Genomic DNA, 21,440 nt, shown 5'->3' with positions numbered 1-21,440 from the left:
AGTTCAGAAGAGGGCATTGCAACCCCAAAACTTTACCTCATTGGTTGTCAGCCACCATGTATATACTAGAATATACAGGTTTTCTGCAAGTGCAGTAAGTGCTCTTAACTGCTGAGCCACCTCTCTAGCCCCAAGTATGGAGTTTTCAAGTGGGAGGTAGGATGAGGAAGGTATTGAAAATTGTGGCTGATGAAATAAAGTCAAACTATCTGAATTCTTAGGGATAGATTTGGATAAGACAAAGGAGAGAAGGCAGTCTTTTATCCATCAGGCAAGCCGCTAGACTTAGAGCTATGATCTGGTATATTTGTGTGTGTCTGTGTGTGATCTGGTTATATATAATCTTGATATTATGCTAAATCATCAAACAGCCACTTATTCCTCCCCTGGCTTCAGCTGTCTCAGCTCTGTGTATTCAGCAGCAACTGATCCCTTCTACCTTAGCTCCACTGATAAAGACAGGATTATTTATCCCAAGCGTGCCCATCTTGGCTTCTGGATGAGATAAGGAAGTGATGGATGGATAGCATGTCTACAGACTCTGGGACCCCTTTGCCTTCCCACCTAGTTGCCAAACCCGAAGTTCTTCCTACTCTTGTATTAGGGATGCAGAGCATATCTTGATACAATTTGATCCTTTAGGTTAGTGGAACCTGAAAAGGTAACTTCATACTTCTTTATCAGATTGTTATTTGTTTTAATGGTTCACCAAGTGACAGCTGAAGTTACCCAGTGAGCTGTGAACATGAACTTGGGGTTGGGGGAAGGGTTGGGAATGGATAATAGAATGAGTGAGAGAAAGGAATTTTGATTCATTCCCTTTCAGACTTTTGGCTGTATTCTGAGCATTCTGGTCTGTGTTAGAGGTTATAGCCTCTTGAATTTTCTTCTTTAGGAAACCCTTGAGACTCCTGGGATAGCCTTCCAAAGATAGGCCTCTCAGGGTTGTACTATTAGCGATGGATATTTTCTAGAGGCTTTTCCACTCTGGGTCCTAACTATGATTCTAAATCTGCAATTAGACATTAGATGGGGATTAGGATATCATCCAGGGAAGGCTGACAGCAAGTGAGCTGACAGCTGGAACAGATGGAAAGAGGAAGGTGACAAGAGAGCCTATTTTCATGCAGATGTTCTCATGCAAAGGCATAAAGGATCAGAGAGAACAGGCCTTAAATAAGGCAGCAGAAATGATTTAGCATAGGGTTTGTTCCTGGTTTGTTTTATTTAGAATAGAGGCTGGGTTTATAATTTCAAGGAGCAGTCTATACAGAAGAGAATGAGATTGTTCACCATTTATTCATTCTTCATATTTATTTATTAAGTTTCTACTATCTGGCACTAAGTATCATCAATTGTCAGGATAGTCAATGACATGGTGGTCTCTGGATAGAAAGGCACCAGAGGGATAACCCTGGTGTGATAGGGCTGGATGAAAACGGTGCCATGGAGACTCACAAGTTACTCCTAGGGCCACGTGGGCAAGCACGGGAGGCCCTGGGGGCATCTCCCAGAAGAGCAGGTTTTCCTTTGTTTTAAATGGGAAGAAGAGAGCAAGCTCTTAGTTAAAACCTCATACTGCACAGAAAAATGTAGAGTAAGAGAACTCAGAACTTCTCACTTTTTATTTATTATTAATGAAGTTGTAATAGTATAAAATCAAAGGCTTGGTGTACAATTCTTTTTCTTTTTTTAGCTAGTGCACAGTAAAAGACAGAACTATTATTATTAAAATGTTTATTTATTGGAGCAAAGCCATGTCTTTCTATAACTTATAGATCATGCTCTGAGACACCTTCCCATTTGCTTTTAATTTAAACACCATCATATGAGCCAGTGTATCCGGAGATAGCCAACGCAGCCTCAGATCCTCAAGAATGGCTGTAGAGGAGAGTAGAAGAATCCTCACCTGGCATTACCACCTACTAGCCTGCAGGGATACCCTCCTTCTCTTAGGATTGTCTTATCATCTCCGATAAAGAACTACTACTATCTTCCTCAAATATGGGTAGAATTATTATGAGATAAGACGAAAGACTGTGTACTAAAGTAGTCTAAAGCCGCGTAGGTTGCTGTTAATGTACAAAGAATGACTACTATAAAGTCTGTTCTGCTTCTCTTTGGCTCTTTAATGTAGTAGGTGGAACATTTGATTATAATGCTTCAGAGCACACAGCATCCTGTCAAACTGCATGTTTGGATACTATTATATGACAAGAGTTTCCTGGGAAGACTCAGCACACATCTGCTTACCCCAGATAGGGAACCCAGGACAGACCAAAACAGGGACACCACCAAAGTCCTGCTTGTGAACTAATGAGGTTTTGGGGTTACCTATAGAAACAGGAATGACTCAAAGATATTTTCATCCCAAAAGCTCTCAAAAGCTGGGCACCCGGGGAACATTGCATAGTCTGCAGGCAGCTCAATGGGTTGTAGAGTTTCCTTTCTAGGTAGCTTAGTCTGAACCTCTTCCAGGCAGCTCAGCAGCTATCCCCTGCTTCTTTGTAGCAGCTGGACTTGTCTGAAGTGACTCAGTAGTCTTATCTATATTGTTTACTCTTGGGAGAGGGCTTACTGAATCTGGTTGGTTTTAGAAACTTCCTGGGCCTGTTTTTGAGTTTTACTTCCTCTCTTACGGAGCTTCCCTGGAAAATGGACTGTTTCGATGGGGTGGGGGTAAGGGGAACACCTGCTACACAACAGATATTGACTCCATCAGTCTTTTTTTGGCCTTTGAGCAGTTTCATTAATCTCTTCAAACTGTCTTCTCATTACTCAAGTAAAGTGGGAGTAATGATACTAGTAATTTATGTAGTTGTTTTGAAGATTTGGTGAATTATCCAGTCAATCATAGTCTCTCACAAGCCAGATGAGATGTCAAAATGGAAATACAGCAGCAGTCGTATTGCACCTGCTATTGCCAGGCTCCTGCTTGTGCTTGGCATCTGTAGGTACCTGTGATAGGTGGCAGCTGCTCCAAGTGAGCACTTGGGAACTCCCAACTCTGAAGAAGCCTGTATTAGAAAAAAAGATGAGACTTCCTAGGGTCTGGCTGATACAAGACAGCTCTGCAGGTTAGGTTTACCATTGACACGGGTGCACCCTGAGGTGTGATGAAATGCACGCTGGAGGGAGCTGGATATCAGCCTAAGTGTCAGACAGCAAATGCATGTCTTCACACCAACAGCACTGACACTCAGGAAGATTGTCCACCCTCTCTGCCACTCTCCTTCATTACTGGGACTGAAGGAGACAGATGAAGGACGTTCCTTAGAGAACAGTTTTCTTCTACAGGCTAGCATGAAACTTATAGGAAAATCCTATCTAGGATACGCACCTACCATGAAAATCAGCAAAAGAGAGAGATTTTAAAAAAAAAAAGAAGAAGAAGAAGAAGAAGAATTTAAATGGTCTTGCCTAGATTTGAGTCAGAAAGTCACAAATCAAATGACTTCTCAAAAGTAATTGTCCAGTTGAACATTTGTATCGTGTGTTTCTTCAAGAATCTAAATTCTCTTATTTCTCCCTTACAGAAAATGAAGGAGTACTTGGAGGGCAGGAACCTCATCACGAAGTTACAAGCCAAGCATGACCTCCTGCAGAAAACCCTGGGAGAAAGTGAGTGTGAGCATGCTCTGCTAGAGATTAGTAGAGCAGAGAGGCCCAGCAGCAGCGCTCTTTCCCAAGCATGAGCCTCCAGTCCTCAGTCAGCCAGCCCCAACTGGTTATATGAATGTATTTCTCTTCCTAGACTCTTCACAGTGAAAGCGCTCCCCTCAATGGCTGCTTGAGCAGTGGGAAAACGGCAGTGTATAAGAAACGCTCGTGTTCATCGTGTTTCTTTAAATGGAACATATATTCTTTCCACCCAAACCCTTCCGCTTTCTGCCACATCTGTAGTAACGGAGCACAGGGTCATGGCCTCTCTAGACACTTGTTAAGACTCCCCGTCCTGGGGAGAAAGGAGGTCCTCAAATGGAACGGGATGGACAGACTTATTGCTTCTTTAGCTTTCAGGGTGGACATTTTCATTTCCTTTCATTTAAGTGGCAGCCATCTCTCTACTGTGGCTGTACTAAGACCAAAGTGCTAAATGTATTGTCTCATGTCTGGCAATAATCTTACCCAGACACTGGGAAGGACTGAGGCAGAGAACTGGACAGACATTCTGGACGTTTTCTCCCCAGTCAGCAGTCAAACAGAAGGCGAAGGTTGAAAAAGAAGCTTGCCTGAGGCTGTTTGGCACCCTGCCCGGGTCTCCTGCCTAGCTCTCAGCATCCTATGATTAATGGGATTTCCAGGTTGGGGATGCCCCTGAATGTTCTGCTCCTCCCCCCATCCCACTAATCTGTCCTCCACAGGGAGCACATGCTCTCCTCACTGACAGTGTACTTGCACTCATACAGGACAATTAACACTTTAAAATAAATTCTCGAGCACTCAACAGACAAACTGTGAAGTAAAGCAGAATTTACCAGACATACTGGCTTTTTTTAGCTCAAGAATTGTAATATCTCATTTTTCAGACCAGACTAAACCTACCTACTCTTCTTGCCCTGTCCTTGTCCTGCCCTGGACAATTCCCCCAGATGATTTCTTTTCTCTCTGGCATCTTTGATCTTGTTATTTTTTTTTTTTTTTTTCAAAAAAGATGGTTGCTTTAAGCCGGGCAGTGGTGGTGCATGCCTTTAATTTCAGCATTTGGGAGGCAGAGGCAGAGGCAGAGGCAGAGGCAGGTGGATTTCTGAGTTCGAGGCCAGGCTGGTCTACAGAGTGAGTTCCAGAACAGCCAGGACCACACAGAGAAACCCTGTCTCAAAAAGCCCCCCCTCCCCCAAAAAAAAAGATGGTTGCTTTAATGTGAGGTGGGGAAAAAAAGTCTTTTAGTAACTTGTGATCTTTTCCTACCTAAACCATTTAGATCCAGACGTGAGAGCCAGGTTTGCTCACAAAGTCTTCCTCCTACCCACTCACCCCCGAGCTACCAGGCTGCTGTATGAAGAGTTAAAGGAAAGACAGCCCAGAAAAAATATTTGAAGAAACTTATTATGATTTCTTTCTCTCAAAACAATCTCAACACAGCCTGGAAGACAGGTGGAAAGGTTTTGGAGCCATGTGTGTGTGCGTAGTTTTGTACACATGTATGCACCAAATAATGCTACCCTAGAGGGGTGGAGGTTGACCACTGGAGCTCTAAATTGCCATAATTTAAAGATGACAAGTTCCAGAGATAAAGAAAAATAATAGCTAGAAATCACCCTGTGTGCAAATCAGCATGTCCCTGCCTTCTGTAAGTGTCACCGTAATGCGCGAGCCTCTTGTTCTTGCCACAGAGGGATAATTGATGTGCGTGAATATTCCAGAATGGAAGTAGGACAGATGCGGAAAATAATGGCTCAGAATAATATTTTTGCAAATGAAAGCTGAGCCTTTGTTAGCAGGCCTGTTAAAGCTTGGGGGATGGTATTGCTGAAAACTAGCTGAACTATCTTAACAATTAGCAACACTGAATGAAAGAAAAAACCCTGCCTTCCCCCCAACCCTCAGAGTTGCCTGTCCTGGATCGTGAATAAGGAGTATGAGTTGATCTCTTTCCTGACTCCGTGCCCACCAGAGTTTGCCATTGATTTAGCTAAGACAGCTCAAGCTTCATTAATTGTTGGTCCAAAGAAGGCAACATATTACATCATGGTTTATACATGCATATGTGCATATTTTTATTAAAAAATTTTTTCTTACCAACTTTAGGGTTTTCCATTTCATTTTTCAAAACCGTCTCTGGCCTATGAAAACCTTAACCACCTGTCCTTAGATTGAAAGTCATCATTTGCTATCCATGTGGGTATTGTTATCCCTGCCTTACTCTGCCTGTTAACAGGAGAATTTAGTATGCTTCCAAAACTAGAACCTGCATATCTTCTTCCTCCTCTCTCCACATCCCCTTTTCTTCTCTCCAAGGTCAACTGTGTGTGTAAGTGTGTTTGTTCATATAGTGACAAGCAAGCAAGTTTACCCCGTGTCCCATGTCTCCCACCTACCTCTCGCCACCACTATGCACAAACTCAGCACATACACAAGAAGCTGAATGTCATGTATGGGAAGGCTTATAAAACTTTTTTGTTGCCGGGCTGTGGTGGCGCACGCCTTTAATTCCAGCACTTGGGAGGCAGAGGCAGGCGGATTTCTGAGTTCGAGGCCAGCCTGGTCTACAGAGTGAGTTCCAGGACAGCCAGGGCTACACAGAGTAGCCTCGAAAAACCAAAAAAAACAAACAAACAAACAACTTTTTTGTTCTTCCCATGCATCCATGCCTGTTTTCTCGTTTAATAGGTAGAGCTGACAGGTTCAGAGAACCTAGAGCAGCAAAGTTCCTGTCCACAATGAGGTTGGGGCAATCCTTTTCTTTCCTGCCTCTGGCTCCCTGGGAAGATTTAAAGGGCATGGTAATTACTCGGTTATACAGCTCTCCCCACCCCTTCTGCTTCAACAAATGCATGTTGCCCTTCTCTTTCCACAGGTCAGCGGACAGATTGTAGTCTTGCCAGGTAAGTGACCCTGGGAAGGAATAAGGAGAGGGGCGGGGGAAGAGCCACCTGGGAAAGAGCAGTAGAGTTGTGTTGTAAAAGATACTGGATGACTTTGCAAACCAGTGGCCTGGGGCAGGAGTTGCTTCCTTCTCTTTGCATTACTAACCTCATCTCCTTTCAAGTAGCTGTGGAGTTGCTGCCTTATAGGGTAGTTTGAGCAAAATAATGTCATGGGAGTTGTCACTTGATTAAAATCTTCAAGAAACTCCCCAAAGCCACAATACTGTAAAGAAAATAAACACTGGACTCTGGATCTTGATAACCTCTTAGCTAGAAGACTTCAACATGTGAGCTTGAGGAAATCTCTCATACAGAAAGGACTAGCTGATAGTGTTTGATCTGAAATTTTTTTTTTAAGTGCACGGAAAAGATGATAGGCACTAATTAGTGACTGTTGTGGATAATGAAATATTACGTTGCTTTGGCTTCCCAAATAGCACTGGGAGAAGTCTTTGCTGATGTTCAAGTATGCAGTCCTCCCAGTCTTTCTCCACCTTCCCTCCCTCTCCACCTCAGCCAAATATTTTTCCTCACAGTCATAATGGTGCTGTGAGCTGGCAGAGAACAAGACATTCATTCAGCCAGCGCCCTGAGATGCCTGAAAACGTGCTGGTTTCAAAGGAGAGCACACTTTAATGTAGCAGGTATCAACCTGGGAACTCTATATGGTCCTGAGGCCATATTACTGATGACCTAATCTGATTTTCATCATTTTGTCATAGTAGATTAGAGCTAAGGTCCTGTTAATATGCCACTCTTGAGGACTGGCGGGAGCTAAGAAGATAAAATTCTGTAGAATCTGTCTCCTGGTGGTGTAGTCTTAGCTTCATCAGAGGTAGCACATCTCTGGAAAAACTAAAAAGAGCTGCACTGATTTCCCATGCTGGTTATCCCTTTCTCCACGTGTGACCTTGGACTATTCATCTCCTCTCAGAATATCACTCTCCTCTTGTTGAAGACAAGAGCATTTTGTTAGCTCAGAAAAGCTCTATGATTTCAGCAAGGTGCCTTCAGAGCAGGCTGGCAGCAGAGTCAGAACAAGGCCCAGCATCCCAACCCATTTCCTACCTTCCCAAAGCAGGGAGCTGCTGCCGCCCTCCTCGTTGAGCAGTGTGCTTCTGTGTCTGATACCCTTTGAGAAAAAGGCTCCTACAGCCAAGCATGGCTTGAAAAGCACTGACAGAGGCCCCGAGGTTCCTTTCAGTCTGAATGTCCTGCCATCCAAATAAAAAAACAAAAATTAATTAATTAGTTTAGGTGGTCCTTGTCTTTTCCCTTAGAGACTCAAGAGAAGATGTACACTCTTTGGTGTTTAGTTTTTGTTTCCTTTCATACAGAAAGATCTTTAAATTGTCTAAAATGACTCTGCTTTACTACAGAGTAAGCTATTTTGCCTCCTATTTAAATTTTGAACAGTGGCAGACATTAAACCAGGGACCGCTATGCTTTTATGAAAGAATAAAGTTTATTAGGCTTTTGTTGGGAAATAGCTTGGCAAGTCTCTTAGCTTTTTCTGGGACTGATCTCAATATTGTTATATGTTTCATTACCTGCTTCATTACATTACCTGTTTCATTACATTACCTGTAAAACAATTACAATTGTTTTACGTGATTTAAAGCTTTAGTTCTGGATTTAGGAGTGGTTGTCTCATTTTGTCCTTTTTCTCTCTTTCCTTCCTGTTGCTGCACTGGTCCTTTCTGATTGGTGGGGCAACCACAGGCGAAGCTCAACCGTAAGGAAACAGGTAAGAGCCCAACAGAGCCAGACTGTCCAGCCTGGCCCTTGAAAATCAAGTATCTCCCCAGCCATGACTGAATCTCAGACGTGCCTCTGACCTCATGCTTGTGTTTGGTTTTACCATCAGTTACAGCATGGTTAAGACTGTAGCAACCACGGATTCCAAGTTTTCTGTAACTATCATAGGCTTCGTGATCCATTCTTCTCTTTGTTGGACCTCCTGGTGATCCAGCCCTCATTTAACTTTCTTACAGGTTAGGTTTGACTTAAACTTGGACAAATAGTTCCATAACAGCCCATGATGCTCTTCTCTAGGAGGACATAAAGAGGCTTCACACTTCCTTACATATACACTAATACACCAGCAACTCAAAGCAGCTGACCCTCAAGCTAAGACATCTTGCTTAAGTTTGTAGGTTTGCTCGCTTCTGTTAGCATTATCATCTTAGACGTAGTCCTGACATACCCCAATAATGTAGATATGAACCTGTTTTGGGAGTGATACAAAAGAAGTGTTCAGCTTGACAAGATTGTACTGACTTTCACCAATGTATTAAAATCCACCGCTGAGCAGCCAGTTCTTACCCATGTTAGGAGGAATCTTAGCAGTGGCCTTGAGTAATCTACATCAGGAAATCTTAGTACAATTCCTACTTACTTTAAAAGGAAAAAAATTTAAATGAAGTGTATTTTTGCAGTAGCAAAATTCCATTCACTAATTATAGTCTATGGTAAGTAATGAAGTGACTTCATGTTCCCTAAGCTTCTCACACCAGCTTTGCAGGAGAGAAAGTTAGCAAGTACAGAGTGGAAGGCAGGGCTCAGAAATATCCTTCTGTCTACCCAGGAAAAAGCTGATCCAGGCCTTTTTTAAAAAGTCATTTGCAGGGCTGGAAAGATGGCTCAGCAGTTAAGAGCACTTGCTGCTCTTCTAGAGGACTTGAGCGTAATTCCAGCACCCATGTCATGGCACTTTTAGCTGCCTGTAACTCCAGCTCCAGGAGATCTAACACCATCTTCTAGCTTGTTGGGTACCTGCACATATGTGACATAAATACACAAGTAGCTGTAAATATAACTTTTTATGTCAATTGTGATAATGCACAGAGACCCTAGACTCGGGGCAGTCATCAGGTGCAGAGAGTGCAGGGTTTCTGGATAGTTCCCAGACTCAGCACTCTCTTTGTGGATCTGACTACTCTGGCATGGTGGGCAGTCCACTATGGTACTCACTTGACACAGGCTTGTTGTCTCCTCAATTTCTCAATACATTGAAATTTTATTTATATTTATTTCATGTGTATGAGTGTTTGGCCTGCATGTATGTGTGTACATTATATGCATGCCTGGTACCTGTGTGGAAGGGAAAGGAGGGTATCAGATCCCCTGGAACTAGAGTTACAGATGATATAAGTCACTGTGTGGGTTCTAATCCACTGAATGGATCCTGATCAAGACCTGGGTGTTCTGCTAGAGCAGCAGTTACTCTTAGTTGCTCAGCCATCTTTCTAGCCTTTGTCTTCCACTTGACTCTAGATATCATTTTAATGAGAAAAATCCATCTATTTCTCTTTTTTTTCTTTTATTTTTCCTTTATTATTATTATTTTAAGAACAGCATGTTACTGATTGTACAATCTAATCTGACTTTGAACTTATGATTCTGATACCTCTACCTCATAAATTCTGGAACTACAGGCATGTGCTAGCAGGCCTGGCTATACATTTTTTAAATGATAAAAAATTTACTACAACTTTCTACCATCTTATTCCTATAATTCTTTTTTTCTCCTTTCTCTTAAGGTTTCTCTTAAAACTCGAAAGGAATGGAATGCCTCTCAGAGATAATTTATTGCATTTAAAATTAATAGGCATATATCTTATAGAATAAGCAACCACTTTTTCTTTATTAAATAGGCTTGAACTTGCAATTTATTTCTGTTCATTTCTGATCTAACTCTAGACTTCCTGCTTAGACCTAGAGCTTGCATGTGGGAGCTTTGCAGCTTCTGCTGCAGGTGCAGGGCTGCTGGAGTTAGTTAGGCAGTGTCTGCCTTTGACTAGGCTCGCCATCAGCAGGAGTGGCACCTGCCTGCTTCATATGGCGTATTGCTGCACTAAAGCTTTTGCAGGAAAGGTGTGTTCCCCTGGTACTAGATTTGCACCAGAGTCCAGGATTTACCTCATCCAATAAGCCCCTTTAATTGGGTTTTTTTTTTTATAGTTTCTCTCTGCCAAGAAGTTTTTCTTAGATATTAAGAATAGTAAAATCATAATGTAGAAGATCTTGTTTGTATAAATAACCAGGAAATCAATGTTTGTTTCTTGTGTGTGTGTGTGTGTGTGTGTGTGTGTGTGTGTGTGTGTGTGAGAGAGAGAGAGAGAGAGAGAGAATGAGAATGAATCTGGAAATTTGTTTTCCTGTAGAGACTAAGTTCAATCCAACCCAGACCTTTCCTAAACAGGAGGAGATCCCTGAGCTGTTGTTACTTACAGGCCTCCGTGCTCCACCTCAAGCCCTTCGTCTTCTCTCTCCTACCCATTACATCCCTCACTTTTTTCCTGACCCTGCTTTCTCTGATCCTTGAAAATTAAGTGTTTTCCTTAAGTGTGGTCTACTCTGTGCTTGTCTCTTTTTAAAGATTATTTTATTTTATTTTATTTTATGTATATGGATGTCTTGCCAACATGTATGTCTGTATACCATGTGTATGCAGTACCCATGGAATCCAGAAGAGGGCATCAGATTCTGTGGGAATGGAGTTAGAATGGTTGTTAGTTGCTGTGTGAGAGCTGAAAACTGAATCTGGGCCCTCTGTAAGGACAAGGCTCCTAACCACTGAGCCATCTCTCCAGACTCAAGCATCATGTAATATCTACATGTATTAAAATACATAGTATCCCATTAATATGTGCAGATTTTATGTGCCAGTTAAAAAAACTAAGGTTTTTTTGGGGGGGCAGGGGTTGGGTTTTTGGGGGGGTGGGGGCAGGTTGAGACAGTGTTTCTCTGTGTAGCCCAGGCTGTCCTGGAACTCAATCTGTAGACCAGGCTCTCCTCAAACTCAGAAATCTGCCTGCCTCTGCTTCCCAAGTGCTGGGATTAAAGTCGTGCGCCACCACTGCCCAGCAAAAAAAAAAAAAAAAAAAAAAAAAAGTTTTAAGACAAAAAAATGTAAATTCAATTAATAGAAAAAGTAAGAAACTTTGCCAAACTATGGATATTGTATAGTTGTCTTCCTGATAGTTTTCTCTTGTAAGTCACTGACTGATACTCCACTTTTTGCAAATTATACCAACTGTCAGTTCCCTCAGCTTCCTCAATCTGATTGAATGGAAACTTGCCCTGATTGTCCCTGCTAGCCCTCTCCAACTAAGGTTATATGACTAAAACACTGTGAGCCAAATAATGAAACTGATGACTGACATTGATTTTAACATTGAGAAAAGGAGGGAAAGAGAAAAGCAGTGGATGAAAAATATATGGAAGTGCTGGGGAAGTTGTATGCAGTCTGGGTAGGTCTTTGTGGGTACCTTGGGAACACATAGGCACATCTGGAGAAGTGAATTCACTTGTGGCTTAGAAACATCACAGGTAGCAGCGAGGATAATGGGGGGCATCTGAAACCTCTGTGCTCTGTTCCTTACTACTGCCTTGACTCCATTCTAGCCCTCTGTGGTAGGAAAGAGCTCTGCCCTATCCTGTCTACCACTGAGTAGTCACCTGGGTTACTTCTGCTGGGCTCTTGGTGACAGTAGGCATACAGGATGGCTTCCATGCCTTGTTCCCTGAGGACTCTACAGAAGTCATCCTGCTGTTGATGTTACCTTCCTGCACATCCAGACAGAGCCCTGCATTCCATAGTTTACTAATGCCAGGAACCTGGAAGTTTACCGGTGTCCTCCTTACATGTTAGATAAAATCCGGGACCAGAAAAACTCTGCAAATCTGTTCTGCTACCTTCATTATCTCTCCTGCTACATGGTTTCCTAAGAATGGAGGCCTTTTTCCTTGTAATAGTTGAACCTGTGTTTACATTAGGATAAAGGACAGAGAATCTTCTAAAGTTACTTGTCCTGGCAAGGTTACTTGGATCTAACAGAATGTCAGATGCTGGCTGCTATCCTGTAAAGCTAGAGAAAGCAGTCAGGTTTGGGGGTACAGACATGAGCATTTAGAGCTAGGTGTGAGTATCACACCTATGCAATCCCAGGGAAGCAGAGACAGGCAGATTTTTGTGTGAGTTTGAGGCCAGTCTGATGTACATAGTGAGTTCCAGGCCAACCAGGGCTACTTACTGAGACGCTGTCTCAAAAGAAAACAACGATAAAATGAGCATTTTGTGACACTGAGATCTTCCTGGCTCCAGCTCCACTTCGGCAGCGTCTTGATCCCTAGCAAGCTTGGAGCCTACATCGGCTAAGCCGTCTCTTCTCTCAGCCTGGCTCCTTCATGAGACCCAGCTGCTTCCCTTAGAGTAGCCAGACCCATGGCTACAGTTGGAAACTCAAAGCCAGATGGGTATAATCCAACCTGTGAAATGGGCAGAAGATGCAAGGCTCTACCACACTGTAGTCTAGTCTTGCCTGAACATCTGAAACTGGGTTTTAGAGTATCTCTTACGTTCTTCCTTCATACAGATGAATCGTTACACATGTGGCTGCTTTACAAACCCTTACAGTCTGTAGTATGAGTGACAGCAAAGTATTCAGTAACAAAGAAAGTCCTGGCTTTTCCACTTGCTAGCTGTGTGATACGATTAGCCATTTAACCTCACTAAATATGATTTCTACATTATCTAAAGACTTTGTGTGTGGCCTAACACCTCTATAAGTGTAGACATTTTGTACATTAATGTACTTGGGGCTAGAGAGATGGCTAAGTGGTCACGAGCACTGGCTGCTCTTACAGAGGACCCTCATTCAGTTCGAGGTGGCTTACAACCACCTGTGACTCTAATCCCAGGAGATCCAATGTGCTCTTCTGGCCTCTTTGGGTATTAGACATACAAGTGGCACATAGACATGTATGTAGGCAAAACACTCATACACACGAAATAAAATAAAAACAGCTTAAAACTTAAAAAAAAAAAAAAAAGAAGAAGAAGACACGTATGTTCATGTACCAATAAGGGATGTAACCAACCTCTCCACTGGTCCCTTCCTCAGTTTGTAGACAGCAAGTTCAAACCCATATGAATTCAATGGCACAGTCAGGACTGTACTCCAAAAGACAAGACAAAGTGGACATTTGAGAATCTTGCTTTACGTATTTCCAAGTTATCCTTACTATCCAAGAGTTGCTTTTTCTTTTCTTTTTTACCTTTATTGTGCCAACTAACCATTTTTCTTTTAGATTTCTTTCTTTTAGATTTTTTAAGTTTTATTTTCTATGTGCATGGGTTGGACATTTTGCTTGTCTATTTCTGTCCATCTCTCTTCTCTGTTTATCACTGTTCTCTCTCTCTCTCTCTCTCTCTCTCTCTCTCTCTCTCTCTCTCTTTCTTTCTCATTCCCTTTTGTTCATCTTTAAAACCTTCTGCGACCATTTCTACAGCCATATCCATAGGCACTACCATAGGATCCGCCTGTACTTCCTCTACAGTACTGCCCCCTTCATGGGCCATAATTTGCTCACTCTTATCCACTGTAATTTCCAAAATCATTCTAGTTCCTTCCAACAAAATTCTATCCTTCATTGTAACACATATCTTCCTCCTCTACCACATCTACCACCTTGGTTTCCATATCCTGGTTCATCACCAGCATTGTGCCTTGACTTCTATAACCAGGACTACCACCATAGTTGCCACCGTCACCTCCAAATTCATTATATTGATCAGCACCACCTCCTCCACCACAGCCTCTCTACGACCATAACCAGGACCACCACCATGTCCTCCTCTACGACCATAACCAGGACCACCACCATGTACTCCTCTACGACCATAACCAGGACCACCTCTACAGCCTCCTCTTCCACTAAAATTTTCACCATAACCAAAATTACCTCTACTACCTCCAAAGTTTCCTTCTTGACCTGTAAAGTTGCCAGATTCACCTCTGCCACCTCTCTGTGATCCAGCAGATAGCATGTCTTGTTTAGAATTCCCTTCACATCTATGACCATTAACTGTAGTGTGTCTAAACAGTTGTACCAACTGCAGCATGACCATCACGTTACAAAGCAAATCCTCTTTTTTCTATTCTTGTTTATCCTCCACAACTTGTATGGTCTTAACATGCTTTTCAAAGTAGTCTCTAAAGTTACATTCTTCTGTATCTTCTTTAATACCACCAACAGAATTTTTATAAACTCTTAACGAACACCAGGCTTTAAAGAATCCTTTCTAGAAACAGTTATCTCTGGTTCTACTACACCCCATCAACCTTGTTGGTCAAGCACACATTGCTGCATCTCCTTCTTCAACACAAGAGTAAGTTCACAAAAACAAAGCCCCTGGAATATTTTGTTTGGGAGTATCTCTCACTACTCTACTGTCTGTCAGTGTTCCTCATTTTTTCAGAATATTCTCTTAAACTGTCATCTTATTTTCAAACATCTTCCTCAAGTGCTCTGGTTCCTTCAGATCATGGCTTCCTTCTCCTCCCCTCTTCTATCAGCACCAATGAACAGTCAGGCTTGGGGGGCAACCAGACAGCAACATTATCTCCATTTTGAAAACAGACTCACTTCTTCTACTTTTGGTTTTTGGTTTTTGATTTTTATATTTCTTTTTGTTTTTCAGGATTCCAGCCAGGCAATTCCTCTGGTGGTAGAAAGCTGCATCCGGTTTATTAGCAGACATGGTAAGCAGAAATACAGCTTTGCTCATATTTGTGCAAAAAGCAAGAACTTCAAAGAATCCTTTAGAGAACAGAAATAGAGAGGTAGTTGGAGCTGGAGAGATGGCTCAGTGGTTAAGATCACTTGCTGCACAGCCATGAGGACCTTAGTTCAAACTCCAAAACCTACATAACAAGGAGAACCAGATGTTATGTACAGCTGTAACTCTAGTTCTGTGAGAAACAAAGACAAGAGTATCTCTGGGGCTTGATGACTGCCACCCTAACCCTAAAAAGAAACCTCTAAGATCTAGGTTTGGGGGAAAGACACTGCTTCAAAGGAGTGTCTCAAAGGCAGAGAGTATTAGAGTAGAGAACACCAACACTGTCCTCTGGCCTCCATACTACACACGGGCACATGTACACATTTATGTGCATATACACCAGAGAGATGTTGAGGCCTAAGCTCGAGTCCCTGTTCGGGCGCCAAAATAATATTGGGGTCCACACTAGCCCCACGTTGGGGCGGCCAAAATAAATGTTGCAGCCCAGGCAAAATGTTGGCCCCGGCCAACCCACGTTTGGGCGGCCACTGTATCCCGGCCCAAGCTGCTGCTCCGGGCTGCGGGTCGGGGTTCAGCAAGAGCGAGGGTGAGGGCAGACTCAAAGAATGGAGACCAGACAGGGTGTGATTCAATCCCGTTTATTCTTCCTCTAAGTGTCTCCTGTCTGATTCTCCCTCTATAGTCTCATTCCTGATCTGTTCTGTCTCTGCCTTTTATATGTCTTACTTCTAAGCCACGCCTCTAAGTTACACCTTTAATCATGCCCTTAGGTCTTGTCTCTAACTCTGATCTCTATACTTCTAAGTCATACTCTTAAGTCACACACCTTTAATCTCACGCACCTTTAATCTCAAGGTATCTAAACCAAGATTATCGGAGTGTTCTCAGCTGTTGTAGGCTATTGTAATCCAAGTCTCATGTCAGGGTATATGGCTCAAGATGGCTGCAAAGCTGATAGCCGCTTTCTGCTAAAAGTCGGCCCCCAACAGAGAGAGAAGAGAGACTGCCTTCCCATCCTCACATTCTTAGAAAAGGAATAGTCTTAACTCATTCATGTGCTGTTGGCCTTTTCTACATCTCAGAAATAGACATGTTTTGACATAGCCACTTACTCTTTTGGGGCTCTAGAGCTACTTTGGATTTTTTAAATCCTAGCTACTTTCTACTTTGTGAAGAAGAGTAGTTTGACTGTGTGGTGGTGGTGGTGGTGGTGGTGGTGGTGGTGGTGGTAATAAAACCAGGAGTTGTAGTCTTGATGTATATAGATATCTTCTATGGGATAGCCTAACCATTACTGGAATGGTTTGAAACAATTTCATCTCTGATGTTGCACTGATTGTGTATATAATATTTGGATTTTGTTTTAATTTGGTTTCATTGGATATAATGTTCCCATGAGCTCAATAACTGTTGTAAAGTTGTACCACCTTTTGAGAGTCTTCAGGAACTGGCTCTTTCTCAACATTAGTCAAGTTGTACTTAATTACTAGCAAGTTTATTTTCCAAAGGTGAGAATATTTAGAATATCTATACTGGCCTTTAACTGTTTAAAAACAGCATTAGAAATAGTTTTTAAATACTATAATGTCCATCCTGGAGCTAAGGAAGCCAGGTAGTGCTTGTCTAAATTCCAAGGCACCTTTTTATTCTCCATCCCTTTGCTTGCCTTCCATTCTCCCTATACACTGAAATATTTCTTAGATCCATTATTGAGACAGTAATTATTTTAGCATTCTTGTATCGTATCCTAATCTCCATCAACTATAAATGTCTGTTACCTCAGTTCTCTTGAAGTATGAGCACTATTCATCACTTTGGAACAAGCAACAAGTATTTCATAAGCCTCTAGCCAATGCTAAGCATCATGTATTGCCAAAAGAGAAAACATAAAGAGAAGTAATATACTAATCTTGTCTTTAAGTGGTTTTATGATGCATTTGGAAGAAAATAAGTGAGCAGATAATAAGTTAATGAAACGAAATAAAGCAGTAGTAATTGATAGTAACAGAATAAGAAATTTTACAAGATAGCAGTAATTAATACCAAGGAGCTGGAAAAAATGAATTCAAGCTGAGTTCAGTAGAATGATTGTTGGTTCCTAAAGAACAATGGGAAGAAGTTGTGGATTCATTCAATCCCCCATGCATTCATTTGTCTTTTAACACAAAGTCTATATTGATTGCTTATTATAAACCAGTAAAAAGGCTCTTCCTGAAACTTCTGTTCCACTGAAGAACAAGCATTACCAGCCAGTAAACAAATTGACTAGCAATATTTCCAGTACTGGTGTATGTTATGAAGAAAAGAAAAGCAGGGTGCAGGATGGGAAATGGAGAGAGGCACTGTTGTAGTGGGCCATGAAAAACCCACACTTTGGCTGGAATTATGAGAAAGAGGTAAGCGATGTGTCCATCTGAGGAAAAGTATTTTGTGGTGAAACACACAAAGTGCAAGACCTATTGACATATGTAAGAAAGTACACAGGCTGAAGCAGAAGAGTGAAGGGAGATTGACCAGAGACGAAGCCTCAGGCTAGTGCTTTTATAGCTTTGTTGGCTACAGTAGGTATGTGTACATTTAGTGGATTCATAACCTTTGTTAGTCTCAAAGTAGTCTGTGGCAATGCAAATGCTAGGAGTTTTTATATCCTAAGTATCATTGTATCCTCTGGTAGATAAATATTATAGTGCCTATTATAAAGATGAGGAAATTAACGTTCTTCGTACTGCAGTGTTAGGGTGATCCATGAGGACTTAGAAGAGGAGGAATCTGTGGAACCACTAAAATTAACCATCAAGGGATTTTTTTTTTTAAATCTACTATTTTCAAGAAAGGAATGTGAGGTGGTTGTTTTAACAGTCAGATCAAGAATTTTCTAGGAGAACAGCTCTTGACAACAGCTAAGTCCAGCAGGTTTTATGTCATTTTCAAATAATTTACCCAAATCCAAGGGCATTTTATGCTTTCATGTTAGTTTGTGCTAAGAAAAACACAGACTAAAGATTGTAGATATGTTATTTTGGTTATGCATTATACCAAAATGCCAACTGGTTTTTCCTTTCTAGAAAACTTACTGTTTCTCCTCTCAAAATTATCACAACACATACTCAAATGATTCTGTCTGGTGTGCCAGTGAGATGGCTCAGTGGGTAAAAGTGCTTGCCTCACAAGCCTGATAATGTGAGCTCAATCCTCAGAACATGGGTCTCCACACATATGTCATAGCATACACGCATGTGTGTACACACACACAAATAATAATAATTAATAATAATAATTGGTCCTAATAGTAAGTGGTCCTAATCTAGAGAATCCATTCTCTAGGAGAACTGGGAACCAGACAGAAGTAGAGCTCAGTATTTTAGGCCAGTTGTCTGATTTCCAGCGAGGTCATCTGTCATGTGTTCCTTCCTTGGTCCCACAGACCAAGGCTACATTTCCTTAGCCATCAAACCTACCCAGAAGTACCGAGCTGAACCTCTCAAAAAGTTGTGTATACCTTCCCAGCTAAAACACACCAAGCAGCCTGGTTTGAGATGACATTTCCTTATACTCTGTGTTTCCAATAAGTCCTTGGGTATGTTTCTGCCAGAGTCTTGGTATTTATGATACATTCTGTGTTTAAACAACAATTTCTGGCTCTCATACCCTATTTGGTAACTTATATAGTACCACCACGCTAGCATTGATGGGACTTTAGTGTTGCTTGCCATTATCTGAGGAATTTTTTACCGATTACCTCAGAGAAACAAACAGCTTAAACCTTAGCCAGGTAATGACATTCCTTCACTTACTTTCAGTCAGATTCCACTATCTCAGTCTTGGTATACCTCCAGGATCTAACTAATTGAATACAGCTCCCCTCACCTCAAGGGCAATTATGAAATAGCTAACAAAATGTAGCCTTACACTGTTTTGTTTGTTTTTCTAGAATTAATCTGAGGTTTCTATCAGGGTTTTTGGATGATCACAGAGAAATGTTGACAAAGGAGATCTAGGCTTGGAGAAAGGCTGAGAGTCCTGATACAGCTGGAGATAGTAGTTAAGCCAATCAATAGTGATTGTTTCCTGATTTTTCTTACTGGTTTACAGTTGCATGTGTGGTGCTGTCTGTAAACTGTCTAAGAACAGTCAGGCCAAGGTGGCTTCCTCCCATCCTCTGTTCATGCAGAGCAACAGGCTCCATGTCTGATACTGAAAACTGAGTCTATGTTTGCAACAAGACTTCCTTTTAGCTTTGGTCCTGGTTCTTTGTGTCATCGTTCACCAGTCTTCTCATCTAGAAGATGGGATTACTGCTAACCTTGTCTTTGTACGGTTGTATGAGGACCAAATACTTTCTAAGGAAGCATTACTGACAGTCATTAGATAGCATTGTTTTTCATGACTATCTCTACTCCAGAAAAATCATGAAAGATAATTTTTTGTAGACCTCATAATGCACTATATACATGTTTTCTTTAAAACAAAAACAAAACAAAACAAAAAAAAAAGACAGCAGTTAGGGACCAGTGCCTAGGACAGAGACTGACAAAGCCATCTACTGATTGGTCATTTTTGTTTTTATGTCCTCTGTTTTTCATCAGTTCAGAAATTTTTCCTAGAATAATGGGGATAGTGTTAAAATGCTAACAAAGTCATAACAACCCATCTTTCTGTAACCTCTCTAATGGTACCTAATGTTTTACCTGCCAATACCCACCTCCATTCCTGACTGTGGGCAATAAGAAAGCACCAAGTGGCTTCCCCACTCTACAGGTGGGAACAAAAAATGAAAGGTGGGGAGGCTGCAGCCTCTAGTCTCCCTGGGAAGCAAAAGAGGCTGTGAACATCCCTTAAGTCTTTGGCCTGATGCTTCCCTTACAACTAATGCCTCATAATCCTCCCAGAGACTTGTCCAGCATCAATGCCCTACCTGTTTTTTCTCCTTTGTCCTAAAAAAAGACAAAGACATGGTACCAGTGGAAATGGGAATTCTAATCCCATGTTTATGGGATTTATGATTGTGAACTTGCTGTTTCTCACTTTGACCACTTCATTTTGTGTGTTTCTAGGCCTACAACATGAGGGAATTTTCCGGGTGTCTGGATCACAAGTAGAAGTGAACGACATAAAAAATGCCTTTGAGAGAGGTGAGATGGGAATAAAAGCCATAAGACTAAATGTTTGCTAGCCCGAGAGCTGGCTCCACCTTTTCCTGTAGAGTTCTCTGTGCTTATAAAGCCAAGAAATTGCCTGTTTTCTCTGTACTTTCAGTAGATACACAGAGAGATATTGGGGCATGTCCCAGCTTCCTTCTTTCTTAGCCCCACCCATCCTGCCTCATTCCTATGGTTTCTGCCAGGAACCCAGGTCCTCACTATACATCCAGGCAGTTATAGCCGTAGCCAGAACCCTGGCAGCAGTCGCTATCAAGGCTAATGTGCCTCTTCATTGTAGCCCATTTATCATCTTGTGTCCTTTTAAGGTAATGGGCAAGCTTTGGCAGTTTCTGTCATCGTAATTGATATATATAGTTTCAATTTAGGGTTGGTGTTATCATTAAATTTAATTACACTTGATATGAAATTTTCCATGGGGATTCTGGAATGACTGTTCTGTCAGTGGGCGTTCTCTGCTATGGTAGTAAGAGAAACTGGCCTCCTAGCCTTGTTTTCCCTCCACCAGGGGCTCAGTCTCCTTTAAGTTTCATGATTCTTGTGAAACAGTTTGTGGTTTCTGCCTCCCAGCCTACAGGGAATGTTCATTAGCTTCGACAGTGCCACATCGTGGCCATGTCTGCTGGGTAGAGAGGTAATGAGATGCAGATGTAAATAGGTTGCCCCTCCACCATCTCTGCCTCAAGCCTCTGTGATTTGCCTAACCCTCTTTCTTTCCTTTTGGGATGGGGGCTACCTGTCTTCAGGAGAGGACCCCCTGGCTGGGGACCAGAATGACCATGACATGGACTCCATAGCCGGCGTCCTCAAGCTTTACTTCCGGGGCCTGGAACACCCGCTCTTCCCCAAAGACATCTTCCATGACTTGATTGCCTGTGTCAGTAAGTATCATTATGCCCCATGAATGGCAGCAAGACACTTGGAAATTTTCATCAATTTATTTCCTTATAAGCTTTTCAGTAAAGGGTTTTTTTTGGGTTTTTTGTTTTTATGTATTTCTTCCAGTGAGTTTCTCCTCTTTATCTCCACTGTTTTATCCTTCATAAGTGGAAGAGAAAGAATGATTTAACAGTCATAGTATAGAATTCAAGTCAAGACTCC

The 21,440-nt window shown here is 41.9% G+C and overlaps 1 protein-coding gene across 9 annotated transcripts in view; it reads left to right on the top strand.

Annotated features, from left to right (window-relative positions):
• Srgap2 (SLIT-ROBO Rho GTPase activating protein 2) overlaps positions 1-21,440 on the top strand; it is a 221,105-nt gene that overhangs the window by 173,527 nt on the left and 26,138 nt on the right. For all 9 annotated transcript variants that reach the window (XM_034513584.2, XM_034513582.2, XM_034513583.3 and 6 more), the window contains 6 exons: positions 3,537-3,621; positions 6,521-6,548; positions 8,313-8,337; positions 15,079-15,139; positions 20,235-20,312; positions 21,086-21,220. In XM_034513584.2, coding sequence (XP_034369475.1) covers positions 3,537-3,621; positions 6,521-6,548; positions 8,313-8,337; positions 15,079-15,139; positions 20,235-20,312; positions 21,086-21,220 — 412 coding nt within the window. The remainder of the gene's footprint in view (positions 1-3,536; positions 3,622-6,520; positions 6,549-8,312; positions 8,338-15,078; positions 15,140-20,234; positions 20,313-21,085; positions 21,221-21,440) is intronic.

Source organism: Arvicanthis niloticus, chromosome 10 (genome assembly GCF_011762505.2).
Source record: "Arvicanthis niloticus isolate mArvNil1 chromosome 10, mArvNil1.pat.X, whole genome shotgun sequence".
NCBI lineage: Eukaryota > Metazoa > Chordata > Mammalia > Rodentia > Muridae > Arvicanthis > Arvicanthis niloticus.
This window is presented reverse-complemented; position numbering and strand designations above follow the sequence as displayed.